Here is a 19,909-nt window from a genome sequence, read left to right on the forward strand (position 1 = left end):
TAATTGTAACCTGGGGAAGATGTGGCTGATCAGTAGCCTGTATGGAACAGAACTGAGCAATTGAATCAACAGTGACCAGCCCCTGAAAAGGCTAACAAAAAATCTGACTGTGCTAATGAGTGTTTTATGGCCAGAGGAAGGAGATGAGGCCCGGAACACAGGATCGCTGGAAAGTTGCAACAGGTCTGGCTGTCATAATTTATGAGAGATAGAGAAAAACTGGGGCAGGTTCAGAGCAAAGTGAATTGGATGGAGAAGACTGCTCTGCCCACATATGACAGATTTTGGAACTAGGATTTGACATTGTGAGTGGCCGGCTCTAAGCAATCAAGGGACCAGAGGTGGCCGTTCTAGGGGAAGCAATTTGACCATATAAATGGAATGGTTGGACCTGATGAGCCTTAAGGTCACTTCCAAGTCAAAAAGTCTGTAATTTGGGATGTCTCTTCTAATGTCTGTTTACCCCCACTTGGACAAACTCTTGGAAAAAAATATTTCTTCCTGATAAAAGGGAGAACCTGGCTTATTTTTCATAAAGAGCTTCTGAATGGTGGCTCTGTGTTATCTTTTTCATTAAAAAGGTAAAATAATAGTGTTTGGAAAACACAAGGCAAAAAAGGATGGTTCACAAATAGAAATATGCCTGTTCACTCATTCATGTCACTGAGTGGATTAAGACCACAGTGAAAGAATGTGGTGTAGGAGTGGGATTCATGATCTCTAATTCATTGGCAGAGGTAAGATAAATCATACAAGAGAAAATTCTGAATAAACAAGGTGTTTCTTTCTTGGTTTGGGTTTCACAGGTGGCTCAGTGGTGGAAAATCCACCTAACAAAACAGGAGACTTAGGAGATGTGAGTTCGATCCTTGAGTCGGAAAGACCCCCTGGAGAGATGGCGCACCCCGCCCCCCCACTCCAGTATGCTTGCCTGGAGAATCCCATGGACAGAGGAGCCTGGTGGGCTACAGTCCATGGGGTTGCAAAGAGTGGGACACAACTTGGCTACTAAGCACTGCTACTGCTATCTGTATTGGTTTAGATACATCACTTATATCAGTGAGTCTACACTTAGATTCTGCAAAGCACATGATAAGGATACACTGGTTCTACTGCCCATCCCGTTGTCCAAAGGTAGTCTGATTACATTAACTTTAGAATATGAGGGCTTTACAGCCCGTATTTCAAAAATATAGCCCTCTCATTTCAAAGGGAAGCACTGTTGGCCAGAGAAATGAACTGATGCTGCAACCGACCTAGTGACAGAGGTGCGGATGTAACTGAGGCCCTTTGACTCCTGACCCGCTGTATTTTCACCTTTACTGAGGCGCTCCCTCTCCCTGCCAAAGGGTGGGTGCATCCCTCATCCATCAGTCAACTGCTTGTTGATCACATATATGTGCCTGGCTTTGCATCAGGGACCCTATGACTTACAATGTATTATCAGACACATCTGCATCCTGCCAGATGCCCAAGAACCATCTAGGGAAAAACATTCCCACCAAATCCTTGGGTAATGTACACTAATCGGCCACTTTCCAGATACAAGGCCCATTTGAAAAAGTTGGGCCACAGATGCAATGAGAATCTACCCACTTTCAGGATATCCTCTAACATAAATATTCTCATCACTGGTTAACATATTTCACAAATTCAAGACCTTCAGTGAAACCAAAACTCTGCTGGGCATTTAAAAATATTCTTTATGATTGTATTTGCCTAACCTTTTTTCTTCCCTAACTTCTATTTTATGTATTATCCTAAGAATCCTTGTAATTCATACACATTTTTTTTTTCCACCTCTTGCTCTACATGAGGTGACAGAAAGGACAAAGGACTGGTGTCAGGGGACATGCCACTAGCCATCTGGGCAACATCAGAGAAATCTCCCAGCCTTGCTAAGCCCTAAAGATTCATCTGAAACAATGGAGAAAACTGTTTGTTCTGCCTACCTCACAGGTTTGTTGTAAAGATCAAGCAAAATCACGTGTGTGAAAGGGCCTTGAATAGTGTAAAATAACGTTCAAATGTAAAGCATTAAATTCTTTGCCCTTTTCCCTGCCTTCTCTGAAGTGATATTCAGTGTTTGGCTTGCCCTTACTGGCCTAGCGCACTTACAGTGGGGTCACTGCCCTTAAGCACACTGCAGCAAGCGCTGCCGCTACTTTTTCTTTAAAAATAAGACAGCTGTCCTGTCCTTGGAGCAGGTAATAGGCAACGCTTGTTCAGTGGCATCTCCTCTGCTCAGGTTCGACGTGCCAAAATGCGTGGCAATGGCAATTCACTTCTATTCAGTTCAGACATGAGGGGCCCCCGGAGAACCCCACTGAATGGAACCTTCCCGTAGTATTCAGACGCCCTCAGTGTTTTGTTTTCATTGCCTGTTAACATTGGGATAATGTCTCCACCTCATAGGGTTGTTGTGAAGATTAAATGAGTTAACTGTGTGACCAAGACTGAAACAAAAGAAATATGCGGTTAAGTATTAGCGGCGTCACGATTTTTCTTTCTTAATTAGCATCTACTTGGGACGCAGAACTGTGCTAACCTCCTGGAATACACAGGAGACAGTTTCTGCTCCTACAGGGGTTAAAGTTCTACCACCGGAGGCTAGGGTTAGGAGGTTTAGTGAATTAACATTCTCCCCACCCCACCCCCAAATACTTTGCTCCGCTTAGAATGCCCCCTTAGCTGACTTCCTGCGCGGTGGTATTCGGAGCTCGTCGCCTTGGGGTCAGATCCCATGTAGTCGCTCCCAGGAGCATGATTCAAGTTCTGGCCTTGGATCCTATGGCATCTGCACACCCCATCCTTGAGAGGCTTTCGAACTGAAACGGTAAACGGCGTTTCCAGCCCAATGGAAGTTGGGAACGTGTGGGGGCCCCGGGTGACCAAGAAGGGGCTTGAAGAACTCTGAGCTTCAGGGTCCCGCAGCCACGCGCGGCAAATTGCTTCTTGGCCTTGTTCGCAGCTCATGAGGTTTGCGGTGGCTGGAGAGCGGCCGCGGAACCAGTGTGCGGGCGCCGCGGTCCAGGTGGCGGCGAGATCTCAGCGAAAACGTAGCGGGGGCGCGGAGCCACGGGCAGCGGCGGCGTCAGCGCGGCCAGAGGTAGCAGTACACGTGGAGAGGAGGAAACTTTGCGTGCCCGGGAGGACAGCATCGGCCGAGGAGCTCACCCGGCGGTGGCCGCGAGGCTGGGCTGCGCCGCGGGGCTGGGAAGGGACTACCGCTGGCCCTCCACGGGACGCGCTCCCAGCCCCCTCCCTGCGGACCCCACCCCCTTCCCTCCGCCGCGCACGCAGCGCCGCGGTCCCTGTCAGAAGCGGCCGGATCCGCCCCAGCCAAGCAGGGCCCGACTCGCACCCAGGACCCTGGGCCTCCGCCTTCGCTCTAGACCGGGAGAAGCATCGGGCCCTCCTCTCCTCCCGAGGAGGACGCGAGCGGGCAGGACGTCCCAACAAGGCCGGCCGCCCGCGGCCACGTCCCGGCCCGGCCCGGGCGCGCCGAGGAGCGGAGCCAGGGGCCGGCGCTCGCTTCGGCTCCCTCCCGGGCGCGCCGGAGCCGGGGGCGGCTGCTCCGGCTGCAGCCTCGAGGGCCTGCGCCTCCCCCTGCCGAAGCTTCCCGCAGCGCTCGGCAACTTCTTTTGGCTCCTGCCACGGGGAGCGAGTTCACCCATCAGGTAAGGAAGGCTGCCTGTTCCTAGGCTCCAGCTCGGGCGGGCGTGTTTCTGAAAGTTGATTTGAAATGCATCCAAGTGTGAGCAGGGCCAGCCGCGCTCCTCCCCGAGGCGACTTCTTCGCTCCTGCAGACGTTCCCTGCACCGGCCGACCGGCGGGCGGACCTCCCTGCGCGCCCCGCGCGCTCCTGGCAGATCCCAGCGCCCCGAGTTTGGGAGCTGGCGGGACGCTCTCCGGATCGCTTGCTCTGCCCCTTCTCGGCCGGGGCAGGTGAGGGACGCAACGCTGCCGGTCTGGGCGCGGACTGTAGACCTCATAGTTCCGCGTGCCTGGGCTCGGCCCCGCGAGGGAAACTACCCACTCCTTTATCTCTTACACTAGTAGCTGGGTTCCCGCCGAGGCATCCCTAGGGCCCTGACTGGTATAGGTTGGGGCGGAGTCGAACTCGGGGTGGGGAAACCTGGGGCTGGGGACCTGGTGAGGGGGTGGGGGACAGGGGCAGGAGAAACGCAGTTGGGGGGCGGAGGCCTAAGTACTTAACGCGTTGGCTTCGAATGAAATCAGATCAGTCCGAGCAGTTCGCTGTGACTGCTTTCTCTCTTCCTAGCCCACATTTCTCTTGGCTGAATTCTACCCTCGCAGCTCGTTCTGGTCACCCTGGACACTCCCTCCGTCCTTTCCCAGGAGTGCGGCGGCTTGCGTGTGCCGCGTCCTGAAGGGCTCAGACGCCCAAAGCGTCGTTTCCTCTCGTCTACAGGTCCTCCCCGCGCGGTCCGAACATGCTGGACGGCCTGAAGATGGAGGAGAACTTCCAAAGCGCCATCGAAACGTCGACCTCCTTCTCCTCGCTGCTGGGTGAGTGTTCAGGCCGTGCGCCTCGGGCGCACAGTCTTTCCTCCACGCCCCCAGCTCTGGCGTCCAGCTCGCTGGGACACAGCAGTAGGGGAGCTAGCGCCCCGCTTCGTACACTCAGTTGAGCTTACTCCCTATCTGTCAGAACCTGTGGGTCCTTCCCACCCTAAACCGACCAGCCGCCCCAGGCCTCTTGCGCCGGGCACCGAACTCCCCAGAGCCGCGAGGGGCGGGCGAGCTTGCTCGCGGGCATTTGAATGGCAAGTGATTAAAAATACCCAAGGATGGATTTTTAATCATAGAGCTGATCGACATCTCATAAATGCCGCCCTCTTTTCGGAGACTTAGGGATGAGCACACAAACCCGAGGTCCGAAGCACCCAAGTTCGAGACGGCTTCTTGCCTCCAACTCCAGCCCCAGTCTCAGCCTCGAGCACCGCCAAGAGGCTTTTCCGGGCGGGTGGGCAGCGCATCGCGGGGATTAGCCCGCGCGGCGGGGCCCTAGCCTCGGCTTTAATTAACTGGTGCCGGATCTCTCGTCTCGCGGGTCCCGCTGCCTCTTGGGTCTCCCCAGTCCCTTCGCAGTGACTACGGAGGAGCGGCGAACCCAGGGCCTCAACCCATACGCGGGTCAAACCGAACCGAAGCCAGGGATTCTCACTCCCACCTTGCCGCCCTCAATGCTTTTCAAGTTTGGTGAAGGGTGTTTTAATTTTTTTTAGCGGGGGAGCGGGGTTTCGTTTTGTCATTTAAACTTCTTGCCCCTTTTCCTAACTCGGAACAGCTAGAGCGGGGTGTAGGCGGAGGATGAGACAGTTCGGCTGGAGAAACCGGACTGAGAGAGGATATCCTCCCCCCACCCCGCCCCCCAACTCCCCAGATGAAACGAAATCGCGTGCACCGCGTTCCCCTCTTTCGACCGCCTTTTCAGAAACTTCCCGACTCCATACAGCCTCGGAAGAGCCAGAGAATCAGAGCTGACCCGGAGGGTCAGGGCTAGCGTTCAGCGGGCATCACGGCGAGTCCGGTGCTCCCTGCCCGCCTCAGGTCCGCTCTCTGTGCCCGGGGTCGCGGCCCTAGGTGCCGAGACAGGGCAGAAAAAAATAGGAAACATTTTAAAGAGCTCGCTACCTCTAGCACTGCCTGCCTGAATCCCAAGGTGACTGGGCCCGCTCCTGAGCCGATAGCCGTGTCTCCTAAGGGGAAAGGGGCCAAGTGTAGCAGGGAAACCGGGAAGCGTCAGGCCCTTTGGGACATCTCTCGCAAAAGTATTGTTACCGGGGAACAAAGCCTTCTCTAAATAAAACGTGCCGACAAAGTGACAGAGGTGGCCGAGCATCCCACAACCCTAAAAACAAAAACAAAACTAACCCTCCCAACCCGCACCCGAAAACTAAAGGAACAAAACGGACGCAAGTGCAAAGGTTAGGATTGAGAAGAGTCCTTTTCCCTCTGAGTCGGTTTGGGTTTGGTTTAGCCCTCTTTCGTGGCTGCTACGCTCGCCTGATTCCAGGAACACTGGCCCGACACTGCAGTGTCTTGGAGTCCTGATTCTTTACTCCCCCCACCCCCCTTTTCTCCGTTTTGATGTTTCTTAATTATGAAAAAACCCATCTGCAATTTGCGGGCCATCCAGCAGTTTGAGGCTCTTTGGTTTGAACAATACCGTTTGCCTAGGGCGGGAATGGTATTTTCTTGCAGGCATGGGACTTTTTAGGAAGCAAAGAAAATGTATAAAGTTTTCCTCCAAATAAATAGAACAAAATTGCATTTTAGCAAAGGATAAAACCAAACAACAACAGAAAAGAATTATTTTTACACACTCATAGTTTTAATCATAGACAATGGAGACAAGCATGGTGAATTATTTGATGACTAGCTGATTAACCTGGGAGCACAAATTTATTTGTAGGCTGATTTTTACATGAGGTGTGCAGGATTGTGCATACCTGGATAGGTTTGATAATTAAAGGCAACTTATTGATTTCTCCCCCCTCCCCTGGTAGAATTTAAAACCTTCCCAAATAGTCCCTGTTTATCAGAAACGCTATTTGGTTTGATTTTGTTGTGCTCTCCAAATCTCGGCTTGGATGTTTAGCAGGGGGCTTTCCAGGGTGGGGCCCGCGGGGGTAATCCGTGAGTGTGGAGTGATGGATCTGTAGAGGGTCCGGCTGGGTTTGGTGGGGTGCTGGGCCAGCGAGGCTCATCGGTGGACGTCTGTTGCTGCTGTAGGCAGAGCGGTGAGCCCGAAGTCTGTCTGCGAGGGCTGTCAACGGGTCATCTCGGATAGGTTTCTGCTGCGGCTCAACGACAGCTTCTGGCATGAGCAGTGCGTGCAGTGTGCCTCCTGCAAAGAGCCCCTGGAGACCACCTGCTTCTACCGGGACAAGAAGCTCTACTGCAAGTATGACTATGAGAAGTAAGTGCCCGCGCCTCGGATCGCCTCCCCCACACCGCATCAGCGAGCGCGGGAGACCCTGTCCTTCTTTACCCCTCATCTGCTTCTGGAAGGTGCAGGATACACCCGCGTGCTCAGATACGCAAGTGCCCATTCTCTTCCATCCTGTAAGCTCCCCGGGGCAGCGGAGGACTGCGCCCATGGGCGCGGTAGCAGCTGGGGCCCGACAGAAGCGCCAAGGGATGGCTTTCTCTATAGTCTGCTCGTCCAGTTTTCTGGACCTGGCCATTCCCCCGAGGACACTCCATTGTGGACACTCCTATCCCATCCCATCGACCTTGTTTCTCCCTTCCCCGCTTCACTGGGGTGCCCTGGGGGCGGGGGAGGGGGGGGCGGAGCTGCCAGTGGCCCACCTCTGCTCTCCGGTTCCCTCTCCACCTTACCCACCTGTCTGTGCCACCCAGACGCTTATGCGCAGAGCTGAGGCAGTCTCAATCCCACAGCTTGTATGCCCTGTGCTCCTTCCTTCCTTGACTTTGTTCACTGGGGTCCCCAACAGATTGAGCTTCAGGCACAGCGCTGTTGCTCCTTTGAACTCCGAGGCGACGCACACCCTGCTGGCTTTTTCGCTCCCTGTATTCTCCCTACCCCTTACACCGTTTTTTCCAAAACCCTCGGGCCACACGGGCAGCCAGACCACGTCTTCCATCCTCTGCCATCTCCCTAATTCCTGTCTGGGGGTGCGTTTCTGCCGCTCGGCAGGTTCGACATGGACCGGTCTTGGCCGGTCGACATGAACGTTCTGGTGTGTGATGAGGAGAGTTAGGAACCAGGTATTTAGGGAAGTGGACTATTTCAATTCTAGATCTTCATAATGTCTAAAGCCTGGATGACACTGGGGAATGGAAGTTTGAAGGATTTGCTGGTTCCGGCCAGGCCCGCCCTGGAGTTGCTTAGTAAAGCTAAGCAGAGGGTGGGGTGGGGAGACACTACTTTTCCGGGTCAAAAATGGCTAAATAATGGGGACACTGACTTCACAGAGACGTGGAGGGTATTGAAGCAAAGAAAAATGGCTGAAACGGAGGCCTCTGCTTTTGTACTCTGGACTGGTATAAGTGACGGAGTGCCCTGGGGGCACGTGCGCAGGAAAATTCCGCATTTGTCACTGGTGAATCAAAGGGACAGCAGTATATGAGGAAAATCAAGGGAGGTTTAGTGTTCATGAAAAACAGTTCCTATGATGTTATTAAAAACACACCATGAAATGAGGTGTGCGGGGAAAATCTCAGTATAACACAGAAAAGCTCAGAGAGAGAACAGAAATATCTTCTTTTTTTGCATTGCCTCTGAGGTTTACTGCAAACTGACAAAGTCATCAGATCCAGTGACCACACACAGAAATTCTTTCTGCTACTCACACTCCTTTGATACAGTATTCCTGCATTTTACCCCTATGTGGATGGAGTACTGGACATTTTGCTTTGTTTTGAAAAGATAACTACATTTTTCAGCACACAAAAAATAGAGGTCTGATTTTGAATGAGTTGAGCAATACAGAAATAAGGGGAGAAGCACATCACCATTACCCAAAGTGGTAACATTGGGTATAGTTGTACATTTTTTAAAAAGATGTGCCTGTATCTGGTCTTGATTGTTCATTGCCCTAGTGTCTGAGTGAAAAGTGCAACTTTTAGGTAAAAAAGCAAATTTTGCACACACAACTTAAAGTACCACCTTTGGATAAAGCTTCTGCTCACCCCACCCCCCCGCCCCCCGCCCCCATTGCCATCTGAAAGTTTTGGGATTGCGTAGACCCAATCTTTATCTTTGTGCTTATAGATTACTGAAATGTCCACATCCTTCAGGCACAACACCAGCAAATTCAAAAGTATGGGAGCTTAGGAAAGGATTTGGGTGGTGAATTTCTATTCTGTTTGTGAAAAAAAAATCACGAATCAAAGAAGGCTTACGGGTCAACACAGCTGTCTGGCCAGTCAAATCTTCTTTAAGGAAGTCAGGCTGTGTCAAGAGGAGAAGAAACAGTTGTTGTAAAGTACTTAACACAGCAATGTCCCTTCACTGCAGCCTCCCAGGTTTGGTGGCGGTTTGGGGCTTATTAGCCCACTAGGGTCAGTTCTTCCTGCACAAAGCTATTTCTGCAAAGGGAAAATTGCAGGGATCAACTTGCCAGCTGTTGGCCAGAACCAAGAAGATTTTACAGAGTAGTGTGAGCTACATTGTTCAGAGAGATGTTGATGTTACCATGAGGGCTTTTAATTTTGATTTTAACACAGATGTCCAAAATGGAGTTGCTTATCTCTTTTGCTCACCATCAGCACTTGTGTGTGCCCAGCGCCGCCATTGTCTTTTAATTTTATTACGGTTTTTCTCCACTGCCCTCCATCCATATCCCATTCTTCTTTCAACCAAACCGGGATGTAGTATATGTGATAATCTTAATGGCATTAGCCTTCATGGTAGTTGCTGTAAAATGGGAAGGGTGGGGGGTTGTTTGTTTGTTTTAAAATTAGGCTCAAGACATTTTCCTTTATTCAGCAAGCTCTTTGAGCTTCTACAGGCAAGGAAGTAGACTTGGTGATGGGAAAATACTGAGAAAATATCTCAAAGCCTGCCTTCAGGAGGCTTATAGCCTATATTATCCTAGCTATTGAGTATGTATTGTAAACCTCTACTTAGACCATAGGACTAAGTATTGAATAGAAGTTGTCTGGAAGAAATTTATCCTCTGGGGGATGCAATTTAGTGTTAGATAATAGTCATAAAACAGAGCACATTTCCTCTTTCACAAATGCATTTATAAAGATAGTTTTTGCCTTTTTCCTAGAATCTTTTTAAAAATTTGAGGCCTAGCCAAGGCGAATAGAGAGGAAATTAAGATAGAAGTTAAAGCTGTAGGACAACACTAGTGGTGAATTATGGAACAATTCATAGAAATGAAATTCAGGCGGTGCCCTTGTCTCTAGAATAAATGAAGTTCAAATGCTATTTTTACACATTAAAAAAAACCATGTAGCTAATGTGCAGTCTTCAGTGGAGTTCATAAACATATTGACACAGTGGCCTTATCATATATATGTCAGCCATTTGTATGTACATTTCTGACTGTTGGGCACTTTTGCATTTGAATTATGAACTGCCTGTTCATGGTGTCAGACAGCCAGTTAAAATGTGAAAATTCTACTCTATCAACTAGTTGTTACATCTTCTTGATGTCAAACACCACATTTGTCTAATTTTTAAAAACTGAATCGACAGTGGCATTTTAGACGTACAACCATCCATTTGAGGACTTCAGGGCATTTCGTTAAATATTTGTCTCATACGTTATGACACTCTTAGGAAAAATTTATCTTCTCAGCATCCAAAACAAATAAGCATTTAAAGTTGGAGTGTAGAAAACTGATATATGAATATCCAGAAATTAAGAACTGGAGGTGACCTTTATTGTGCATGACATGCCATCAAAGAAAAATGGCTAGTTCAGTGGGATGATACGTGCACAGAATTGCTGAAGGAGCGTCCTGTCACGTAGAACTCAGGTGTTATAGGTGTGAACGCTTAAACGTTGGACTCAACTGTCTTTGACAGTTCTTGAAAGTTAGCAAATAACCAAAGTGTTTTTCAGCTTGGGGAAACTTCTACTTGTATAACTATTGTTCCCTATTTAACTGAGTCCTCCAGGATCTGGTTAGTTTGGAGTTTTCCCTGAATGTCTTCCAGACAAATACTGTAGCTGGACTTAAGTTGGAGACAGGAGAGGCTGCTGATTAACAGGAATGTGGTGATACAATAGATAATTAAGGCTTCTGGAAGAGATCCCACATTTAAATCAAATTTATATTGTTTCTTTCATGTGTCTGGCGGCTCTGTGTGTCAGGCAGGGCCCTCTCCCCTCACATATGAAGTTTATCATCATCCCTTAGATTGTTCTGGACATCCTAGGAGCAGTGTGGGATAGTATTGCTGTCATCAGGGCTCCTCTTATAGCATGGTAACTCCCCACATGTCAGCAAATCGCAGGTCTTGGGAAACCTTCTCTCAGAGGGCCAGTCCATGTTCCCCCCCCTTCTTTTGGAGCAGACCAACTTTTCTGAAGAAAGGGACTCCAATGAAGTGAGGTGCATATCCCTCATTAGAACTTTCTCTGTATCTTTCTTTTGACCTGCTGATTGGCAGCCCCACGGAGAAAACGGCTGAGGTAACGATCTCTATTAGGATCAGTAATGGACTAATATTGGATTTTATCAAGGTAGTGTAGGAGGTGTGTAGGGAGGAGAGTTAGTTTGGTTTTATTACTGTGACATTACTTGGAGATTAAAATTGGACATCAGTTCCTCATAAAAGGAGCCCGCAGATGAAATTACAGAGGCAGTTGTTAGATTTTTACTTCATCTTCTGTTGGCCCCATGCCTGGCATGGTAAAATTTAGGCATATAAAAATCAAACACAGCTAGGTATTAAATTGATGTGTGCATTAAATTGCAGGGGGCTCTTAGCTTGGGATAAGCATTGTCCATGGTCTGCGACTGTGTTTGTGCAAGCTGACTTATCTCTTTTTTTATTTAAAGGGTGATTGGAAACAGTCTTTGTTCAGAGGTGTTTTCTCTTTTTATATGAATTGGTCCCTAGGTAGGATTTTCTGAATCTCAGACTTCAAATGTTGAAAGAAAATTAGAGAGTAGGAGTAGATATTAATAGTATTCTGGGGATTAGATATGAACATTTCCTTTCAGAGTAGGTTTGTGGGATTCTTTTTATCCTTAACGTAAATTGAGCACATTAAAAAAAAGTTATTTATTCAACTCAGTTTTGCATACTATAGAATTCTGGGGTTTTGTCATCCACCCAGCTAAGGAGCTGCTTTTGCTGTTCAGATTTCAGTGACAGGAGCTCTTCTGATAATTCATTGTTTGTGTTGCTTTTTAGTTTCATTTTTCTTATTTATAACTTTTGTGTGACCCCAAATACTGTTACTAATTTTAGAGAGCCCTCTTCACTGTTGCTTTTATTTCTTGGAGGGTTTTTTGAAGTTAATGAGTAGCTACTGTTTCTCTAATGAGAACAATTCCCTTCATTAAATTATCAGCTAATTATTTTTTATGGTCAAAGAAATGATTTGGGTTCTAATGTTCAGAAGTGAGAAAATAGACAAGAATTTAAAATACTCATTATATTTCCAGGAATTTATTAAAGCATCTTGGGGTAAATTCGTATACAACATGTCATTGCTGTGTTATATCAAGTTCGAAATAATCCATATTAAGTTGATTGTTAAGTATATTGTACAGTACTGGGAAATGGACCATGGCGGGTAAAGTACAATCACAGCCACCATAGAAAGAGTTAAAAATAATTTGAGTTAACTATGAAATCTTAGCTGTACTTAAATGCTTTGAATTTTTTTTTTTTTTTTAACATCTTTCTAACATGCCCACCTCTTCAGATGAGAGTTCTTGGTAAGCCACTTACAGGGTGGGATAAGGAAGATTAGGGACTGTGTGGGGTGATGAGTGCCTCCCCCACCCCCAAAAGAAGCAGAAAGTTTCCTGTATGGGATAGTCCTGTCCTATTTCCAGCATAACCTGAGGCTTCCCCCTAGGGAATGAATGCCCTATATGTTTTTCTGAAAGTTTCTTAGCAATTATAGAACAGTATTGCTTGCAGTCTTTTCAGATTCCATTTGGGAAAGTTGGTAATTTTAGGAGCCAAATGTAGAAAGGTAGTGGAGGAAAGAGGCCCTTTCCCCTTGGTGCTTGTTTCTGAAACTGACAGAGAAACTTGGTGTGCCTTGTAATTTACATTTTTCCCCTTCATCTCCTCCACGACTAGCGCGATGTGGGACAGTTTAGCCAATTCATCACAATTAGAATTAGTCGTGTTATCTTTAACCAATGTCAGCTGCAGCGTTGTGTCTCTTTGTCATATATTAAATGAAACCTAGCCAACTGTCTTGCTGAAATGAAGTGAACACCTTCCAAATGTCAAATTGTTATTTTAGTCAAGCACAATTATCTGTCTCTATATTTTTAACCAAGTTGAAATTAATAAAATTGCTCTGGCCCTGGCATTAATTAGCAGGGGGATTAGAGCTATATCAGCTAAAAACGAGGTGTAAACACTGTAATCTTACTGCATGTTTGTTTTCACACTACTGAAAATAAATAAAATGAGACTTAGGATAGGGATTAAGTTTCTTTTGGCATTAGACAGCAGATGCAATTGGAATGCAGCAGAAACACTGAAGTATTAGTGAAGACGTTATCAGAAGAATACAACTGTGGCTCAGCATTGGTTTCCTACCTTCTGGGTATACATGGTCCCATCGCAAATAGCCCCATCTGGGTAGTTAAAAGAGGATTTAAAAAAACTACTTCCATGCTATACTTTTCAGTGGTGAACAAGGCAACCAGATTATCTGTAGGGCTTGTCACCTGGCTGCCATGCTTGGATTAGCTAGAATTTAATGAAGCCCTTGCCAGACTCCCCATTATTGCACCATAATGTCATAACAACTAAAAATACAGAGTGGACTGTGCTCTTCCTAGTCCTTAACTAAAGTCACATGAAAGAGTTTGGTCTCTTCTAGCCTTTCAAGATTCCAGTTGGGGGATCCTATTTTTGGATAACAGTAAATATGTCTGGCTTTTCTGACTCCTTAGGCCTCCAGTGGCTTTCCACCCTGTTAGATTTGTGTTTTATCATCATTACCCTGTAATGGACAAGCCCTGGCTAGATATCTGGCCACTATGGGTTGGAAACATTTTCTGATGGGCCAGTTAAACTCTTAATATTACAAAAAAAAATACTTTTGACATTCAGCACATGGAATAGCACGTGGAATGGACCATGTGCTATATCTGACTTCACATCTAGCTGCATCCCATTCAGCCTCCCCTTCACTCCCCTATGTCCTGTGGAATTCTACTAACTTGACTCTTGAAGGCACGTGAGAACTCTTAAATATCATCTCATCATGGCCTCATTTTTCTGCCAGGCCAACCTTATCCTTATGGACTGTTGCATGTGTATGTGCTAAGTCGTGTCAGTCATGTCTGAGTCTTTGTGACCCTATGGATTGTAGCCTGCCAGGTGCCTCTGTCCATGGGGTTCTCAAGACCACAATACTAGACTGGGTTGTCTTGTCCTCCTCCAGGGGATCTTCCTGACCCGGGGATCAAACCCACGTCTCTTGTATCTCCTGCATTGGCAGGCAGGTTCTTTACAACTAGTGCCTCCTAGGAATCCTCTTTTAATTTTTCTCACTTGGAGGAAACAACTTTGTCTTTTAGATGCACAAAATAACGGTCCATCCAGTTATGGGAGCAGAATTCAACTGCAGCAGCTGGTGAGGGACGTTATGCCCAGGTTTGCATGATCTCATGACCACACTGTCTGGGTGACCAATTAGGGGCCCCTGAACATCTTTCTGAGTGTGCCTGGCACTTTCATGGATGCTGCGTTATGTTTTTCGGTGGGTCAGAGATGTACCTGAGTCTGATGTTGTCACCAATAAACCAGGACAAGGAGTCATTTGGTGAGAAGCCTGGCTAGCATTCTCATAGCGTGTACTCACGCTCAATTTTTTTGGCTACTTCTCGGGTTGTCACACTTCTCCACATGGAAAGAATCATCTTGTATCTCCCAAGTACTGCTGCTGCAGTGAGAAGGGGTCTTTAGAGCAGCCTCCTCCCATCATCCCTTTCAGTTATACCATAGCCACTCCTTGACTCACAATGCTCTTGCCTCCTCCCTCTCCAGCCTCAGGAACCTTTAAAAGGATTTTTCAAAACAAAACAAAACAAAACACCCCCTCCTGAACTCCAGATTAGCCTCTTAAGCTCATTAAAGTTCCTTTAAATACCAAAATGTTGGGCTCCTGGGGACTATCCCCCCAAACCATATTTTCATTCTTAACATTGCTGTCATTCACTGTGCAGCAGATTAAGGCCAGCTCCCTCTGGGCTCAGAAGCGGTTCCCCCTGTCTCTGCAGGAGGGTCCAAATATGTCTTTGTTTGAGGACTGAACCTGAGTGGAAGCTGATGCCAGCTTGGCTGGGGGCCCCCAGCTCCTGGGTGGAGAGGAGGTTGATGTCTTTGCGGATAGGATGGGGCCCAGAAAGGGGAATGGGCAGGTGAGTGGTCAAGGTGTGGCTCGTACAGTTTGGGGGAGCTTGGTAGTCATGGGGCCCTCTCCCAGTTGCTGGGGAGAACCAGGAATAGGCAAAACTTAGAGGATTGTCCTTGCCCGAGGGAGTCGGGTGGCTTTGGGGTCTCTTTTGATCGGGACCCAACAGAGGCACTAGAGCCCAGTTTCTGTTGACACCCAGGCCTTGCCGGCTGCCACTGTCCAGAGGTGGACTTGTACAGCCGCACCTGCCTTTTGCTTGCAGCTTGCTCCCTTCTTCATTTCAACCCCCTTTCCAAAGGGCCTCCAAAATAATTCTTCCCCTCTGTCGTTTCAGGCTTCCTTCCCTAAAGCTGGCTCTTGGGGAGAGCTTTCTGGTTTTGACAGTGGAACAAATCCTTTTTAACACAACCATCGAGAGTTTCCTCCCCTGCTGCTGGCTCCCCCCACCGCTTCTCCCCTGCCCCTCCTCGCGTTGTAGCAGGGATTCCTGTTGTGCACGGATTCCCTGTGCCTGCGTGGTGACAGCCTGCTGTCCTTACTGGGATGATGTCGTGGTAGCGCCTCCTCGGTGGTGCCTGAAGTAGCTTTGGAAATCTAAAGGGGAAGAGCATCCCAGGAGACCCTTCCCTGCGCGCGTTTGTGCTTGGTCTCCGCACCTGCCTTTCCCCTGGGGATCTGTGTAACTGGAAGCCCCCAGTTCAACCACAGCACTGGTTTTCCAACCCCATTTTCAGGGTCTCAACTTTCAGCTCAGCCTTGCATTCTTGCTTATCTTATACTCTGAACCCATCTTATAACCTTTTAATTTCCAAATTATGCTGTATACAGGTTAGAGCCTACTCTCCACTAGCTGTCAAAATGGAGAGGATATTATGAAATATCACATTGGGATATACATGATAATGTGTACCTTCCAAAGGTACTTTTTAACTGAAAGGGTGTTCTCTCAAAGGAATAACTATCTTATGGTAGAATTTTAGGCCCTAGAATGGGATCAGTAGATAATTTTGGGCAGAATGCAAGTATCACTTTGTCAGACGCTTTCCTGTTTGTATGTGAGGCCAGCTGTGATTCCACACCCACTCCTTTTCTTCTGGATTTTATTTTCTTTTTGTTCTGTTATTGGTTGGGATCTTCGATTTTAGAAGTCCATGTCCATAGATGGGAGAGGATTGGACAGGTGAATATGAATGGCTTGGGCACTCCACAGCTCTCTCCATTACTGGAAAAATAATTTGGAACACATGTCCCACTGTCGAGTGATATCCAAGCCACAATTTCCTCATCCACACAAAGGAATAGAATAATAACAACTTCATAGAGTTGTTGTGAGAATTAAAAAAGATAATGAACTTCGAAAACCTCTTGGTGAAATGTGGAGAACTATATATGCTTGGGTATTATTATTGTTGGTTTTTTAATATGAGTAAAAGAATGCATATTCTTAGGAGCTGTGTATAATAACTCAACACAGTCTCGTGGTTAAGAGCATAAACTCTGGAGCCAGAGTGTCTGGGACCAAATTCTTGCTCTGCTGCTCACTAGCTGTGTTACCTTGGACTGAGGTCATGCTTTCTCTGTGCATGGGGATGAGTTTTCTCTCTTTAAAATGGGGATAAGTAGCAGCCTCACAAATTTACAGTTAAAAGATAGATTAGCACTAGAGACATGAAGCACGATATAATAAATAAGACAAACACTGCTATATGTTATATATGAACATTGTTAAGAGTAACAAGGAAAACTATTTTTCCTATTTTAAAAAATTTTGTATCCATATGAGATGATGAATATTCACCACATTTATTGTGGTAATTTTTTTCTGATGTGTTTAAGTCGGGTCATTATGTTGTACACCTTAAACTTATACACTGCCTGTGTGCGTGCTAAGTCACTTCAGGCGTGTCTGACTGTTTGCAACCTTATGGACTGTGGCCCACCAGGCTTCTCTGCCCATAGGATTCTCCAGGCAAGAATACTGGAGTGGGTTTCCATGCCCTCCTCCAAGGGATCTTCCCCACCCAGGGATTAAATCTTCGTCTCTTATCTCCTGCAGGCAGGTTCTTTATAGCATATTCAGTGCTATATGTCAATTATAATTCAATAAAATGGAAATAAAAAATTGTACTGACCTCTTAAGTTCATTTTGGGTTAATGTTTATAAAGCAGATTAATGATTGTCTCATAGAAAATGCCATAAAAGGATATGGTGGGAAAAATGTATGTTTTTCAATTTTCAGAGAACCTTCACAGATATTACCTTTATCAGACTTTACAGCAATTTAAGAAGGTAGATATGGAGAGGCTCCCCGCGCCACCCTGCATTTTGTAGATGAGGAAATTGAGGTTCTGCGAGGTTAAGATCTTACCCAGGGTCATGCTGTTGGTAAAGAGAGAAGCTAGGATGCTCTCCACAGCCTCTGACTTCAGGTTCAGTGACCTTTCCACTAAATCACACCATCTGCTCCTTGAATTCTGGTGTTCACACCCCTGTGAGATCACAATTCTCAGTTTGTCCTATTGAACCAGCTCTTGGAAAACAAGTCCCCACCTGCTAGATACTTGAGCTTTCCGGCAGCTTTCCGACAGTCAGCTGTTTATACATTCTGTGGTTCTAAAGGAAGTCTTTTTGGATTTGGGGAATGCCTGTGTGTGTGTGTGTGTGTGTGTGTGTGTGTGTGTGTGTGAAAGCTGCTAGTGTACACTCGTCATTCCTATTTATCAAACTCTTCTGCCAAAGCAAAGCCATCCTGCCCATCCCTCCTCTCCCATCCCATCCCATCTGCACTGGTCTCCACTGACCGCTAGCATCCCTGTTCTTCCGCATGGGAAGAATGACACAGAGGGAGACTCACATCCCTTATCCTCCTCTCTAGCTCACAGACTTTGCTATTGGTGACTTTTGTTCTGGGAGCCTGTCTGCACATTTGGCAGCAGAACTGTTAACCATCAGATCTGGAGCCTTCCAGACATACTTCCATTGGGACCAGCCAACAGCTGTCCATCCATTCCTCGGATAACCCTTTCCAAGTTTTCTTCTGAACTGTGTTGTATTTTCAAACAAGCCCCAGCCTCAGCTAGGAAAGAGCCCACTGTGCCCCGATGTGAGGCTGGTTTCCAGAACTGTTCACTCCCTCTTGTTTATCACTTGGCCTGGCTGGATTGAAGAAGGGATCCTGGAACCTTGTGTTTTGAGGAAATTAAGTATTCCTGGATTGTATTATTTCTCTCACCATTGTTGACACTTGTTTCTCTTAAAAATAGTTCCAGTCAATTTTATAGAGATGAAATGTATGTCTGATTTTAATCTCTGTAAACTGGCGGGTAATGAAACTAGAGATTTCGGGTGATATGCCACCAATTGGAATGTGCTTTACCTAGTTGTATGTGGATTTCTCAAATTTAGAATTAAATGGAATCTTATAAACAGTTGGTTCATTAATTAAATTACTCATTCATCCCTTTAATCATCAGACAGACTTATTAAATTCTTGTATGTGCCAGATATGTAAAAGTGAATAAAACAAAGCACTGATGTATTAACAATCTGGCAGAGACTGCTTAGAGATATAAATTAACGGAGACTCGAGAGAAGAGTAAACTTGTTTTATGAGAGGCATGGCCAGTGAGACTAAGCACCAGTTTATGTAAATCCCTTGGTTCTATATTACTGTTCATTATCTTTATAGTACCTATCATAATTTGAAATACATATTTATTTGTTGGTTTACTATTGTTTGTACTACTGAGCCATAAGCTCAGTAATGAGGGCAGGGACCTTCTTTTTGTTTTATTTTTTAACTCCTGTATCTCCAGCATCTTACATGGTTCTTGACAAATAATATCTGTTTGTTAGACAAATATATTTTGGTTAAGTGGATAAATGAATCAATGAATGGCTTGCTTGGGATTGTTGAAAAGGCTTCATGGAAGAGGTGATATGTTAACTAGCTCTTGAAGTGTGAATGGAAATGTGAACCATTTAGGTGGAGATGTCCAGGAGACAGTTGCGAAAGAAGATCTAGAAATTAGCCTGGACAAACAGCTTTAGGATATGTTATCAAATAAATATGAGAAGTGCCCAAGGGGATACTACACAGAGTGAGAAGGGGCCCAGGGTATAACTTTGGGGGGCCACTGGCATTCTAGGAGCCCTGGAAGAGGCTGTGATGAAATGACATGGATACAGGAGAAAACACCAGGGTGAGTGGGCTTCTGGAGGACAGAGCAGAGGTGGGGAATTTTAAAAGGAGGGCCACTTATTTGCTTTTGGAACTGGCACTTAGCCATTGGTAAGCTTATCAAGAGTAGCTCTGTCAGAAGCTTGGAGGGAACAGGACAGCATTTTAGTGGGTTTTATAATGAAAAGGAAGAAGTAGAGGGAGTGATGGCCAACTCTTTTGGGAAGATGGGGTAATCTTGAGGCTACATGATGGCTAAGGTGAGTTTCTCCAGGAAAAAGAGGAGGTTGAGGATCCAGGAGAGAGAGGGGCCTCCAGCTGATAGAAGAGAAGCGAGGGGGCAGGGGCAGGGATACACCCAGAGCACGTGCTGAATCCCTGCTTTGGTCTTTTCCAGCCATTCATTTCCTTTGTCCTTTTGTGCGTTTCTCTCTGGATTGGTCAGAACTGATCACCACAGAACAGAGGCCAGCAGAAGGTGGCTCTGCTCCCCATGGCTTCTCAGGATATCTCATCAGGTGGCCACTGCCCCCTCCCACGTAGCTTCTTTTCCAAGGTCAGCCTGGTTCAGGGGCCAAGGGGTAGCAGCGGGGTGGTGGAGTGGGGCTCCAGCTCGAGTCCTGCCTCAGATCCCAGTTGTCTTAGTATAAA

The 19,909-nt window shown here is 46.8% G+C and overlaps 1 protein-coding gene across 1 annotated transcript in view; it reads left to right on the forward strand.

Annotated features, from left to right (window-relative positions):
- The first annotated feature begins 4,049 nt into the window (after positions 1-4,049).
- Positions 4,050-19,909, forward strand: part of LMX1A (LIM homeobox transcription factor 1 alpha) — a 176,622-nt gene continuing 160,762 nt past the window's right edge. Inside the window, exons 1-2 of the mRNA XM_061399847.1 lie at positions 4,050-4,533; positions 6,763-6,949. Of these exons, the coding sequence (XP_061255831.1) occupies positions 4,458-4,533; positions 6,763-6,949 (263 nt within the window). The 5' untranslated portion in view covers positions 4,050-4,457. The remainder of the gene's footprint in view (positions 4,534-6,762; positions 6,950-19,909) is intronic.

This window comes from Bos javanicus, chromosome 3 (genome assembly GCF_032452875.1).
Source record: "Bos javanicus breed banteng chromosome 3, ARS-OSU_banteng_1.0, whole genome shotgun sequence".
NCBI lineage: Eukaryota > Metazoa > Chordata > Mammalia > Artiodactyla > Bovidae > Bos > Bos javanicus.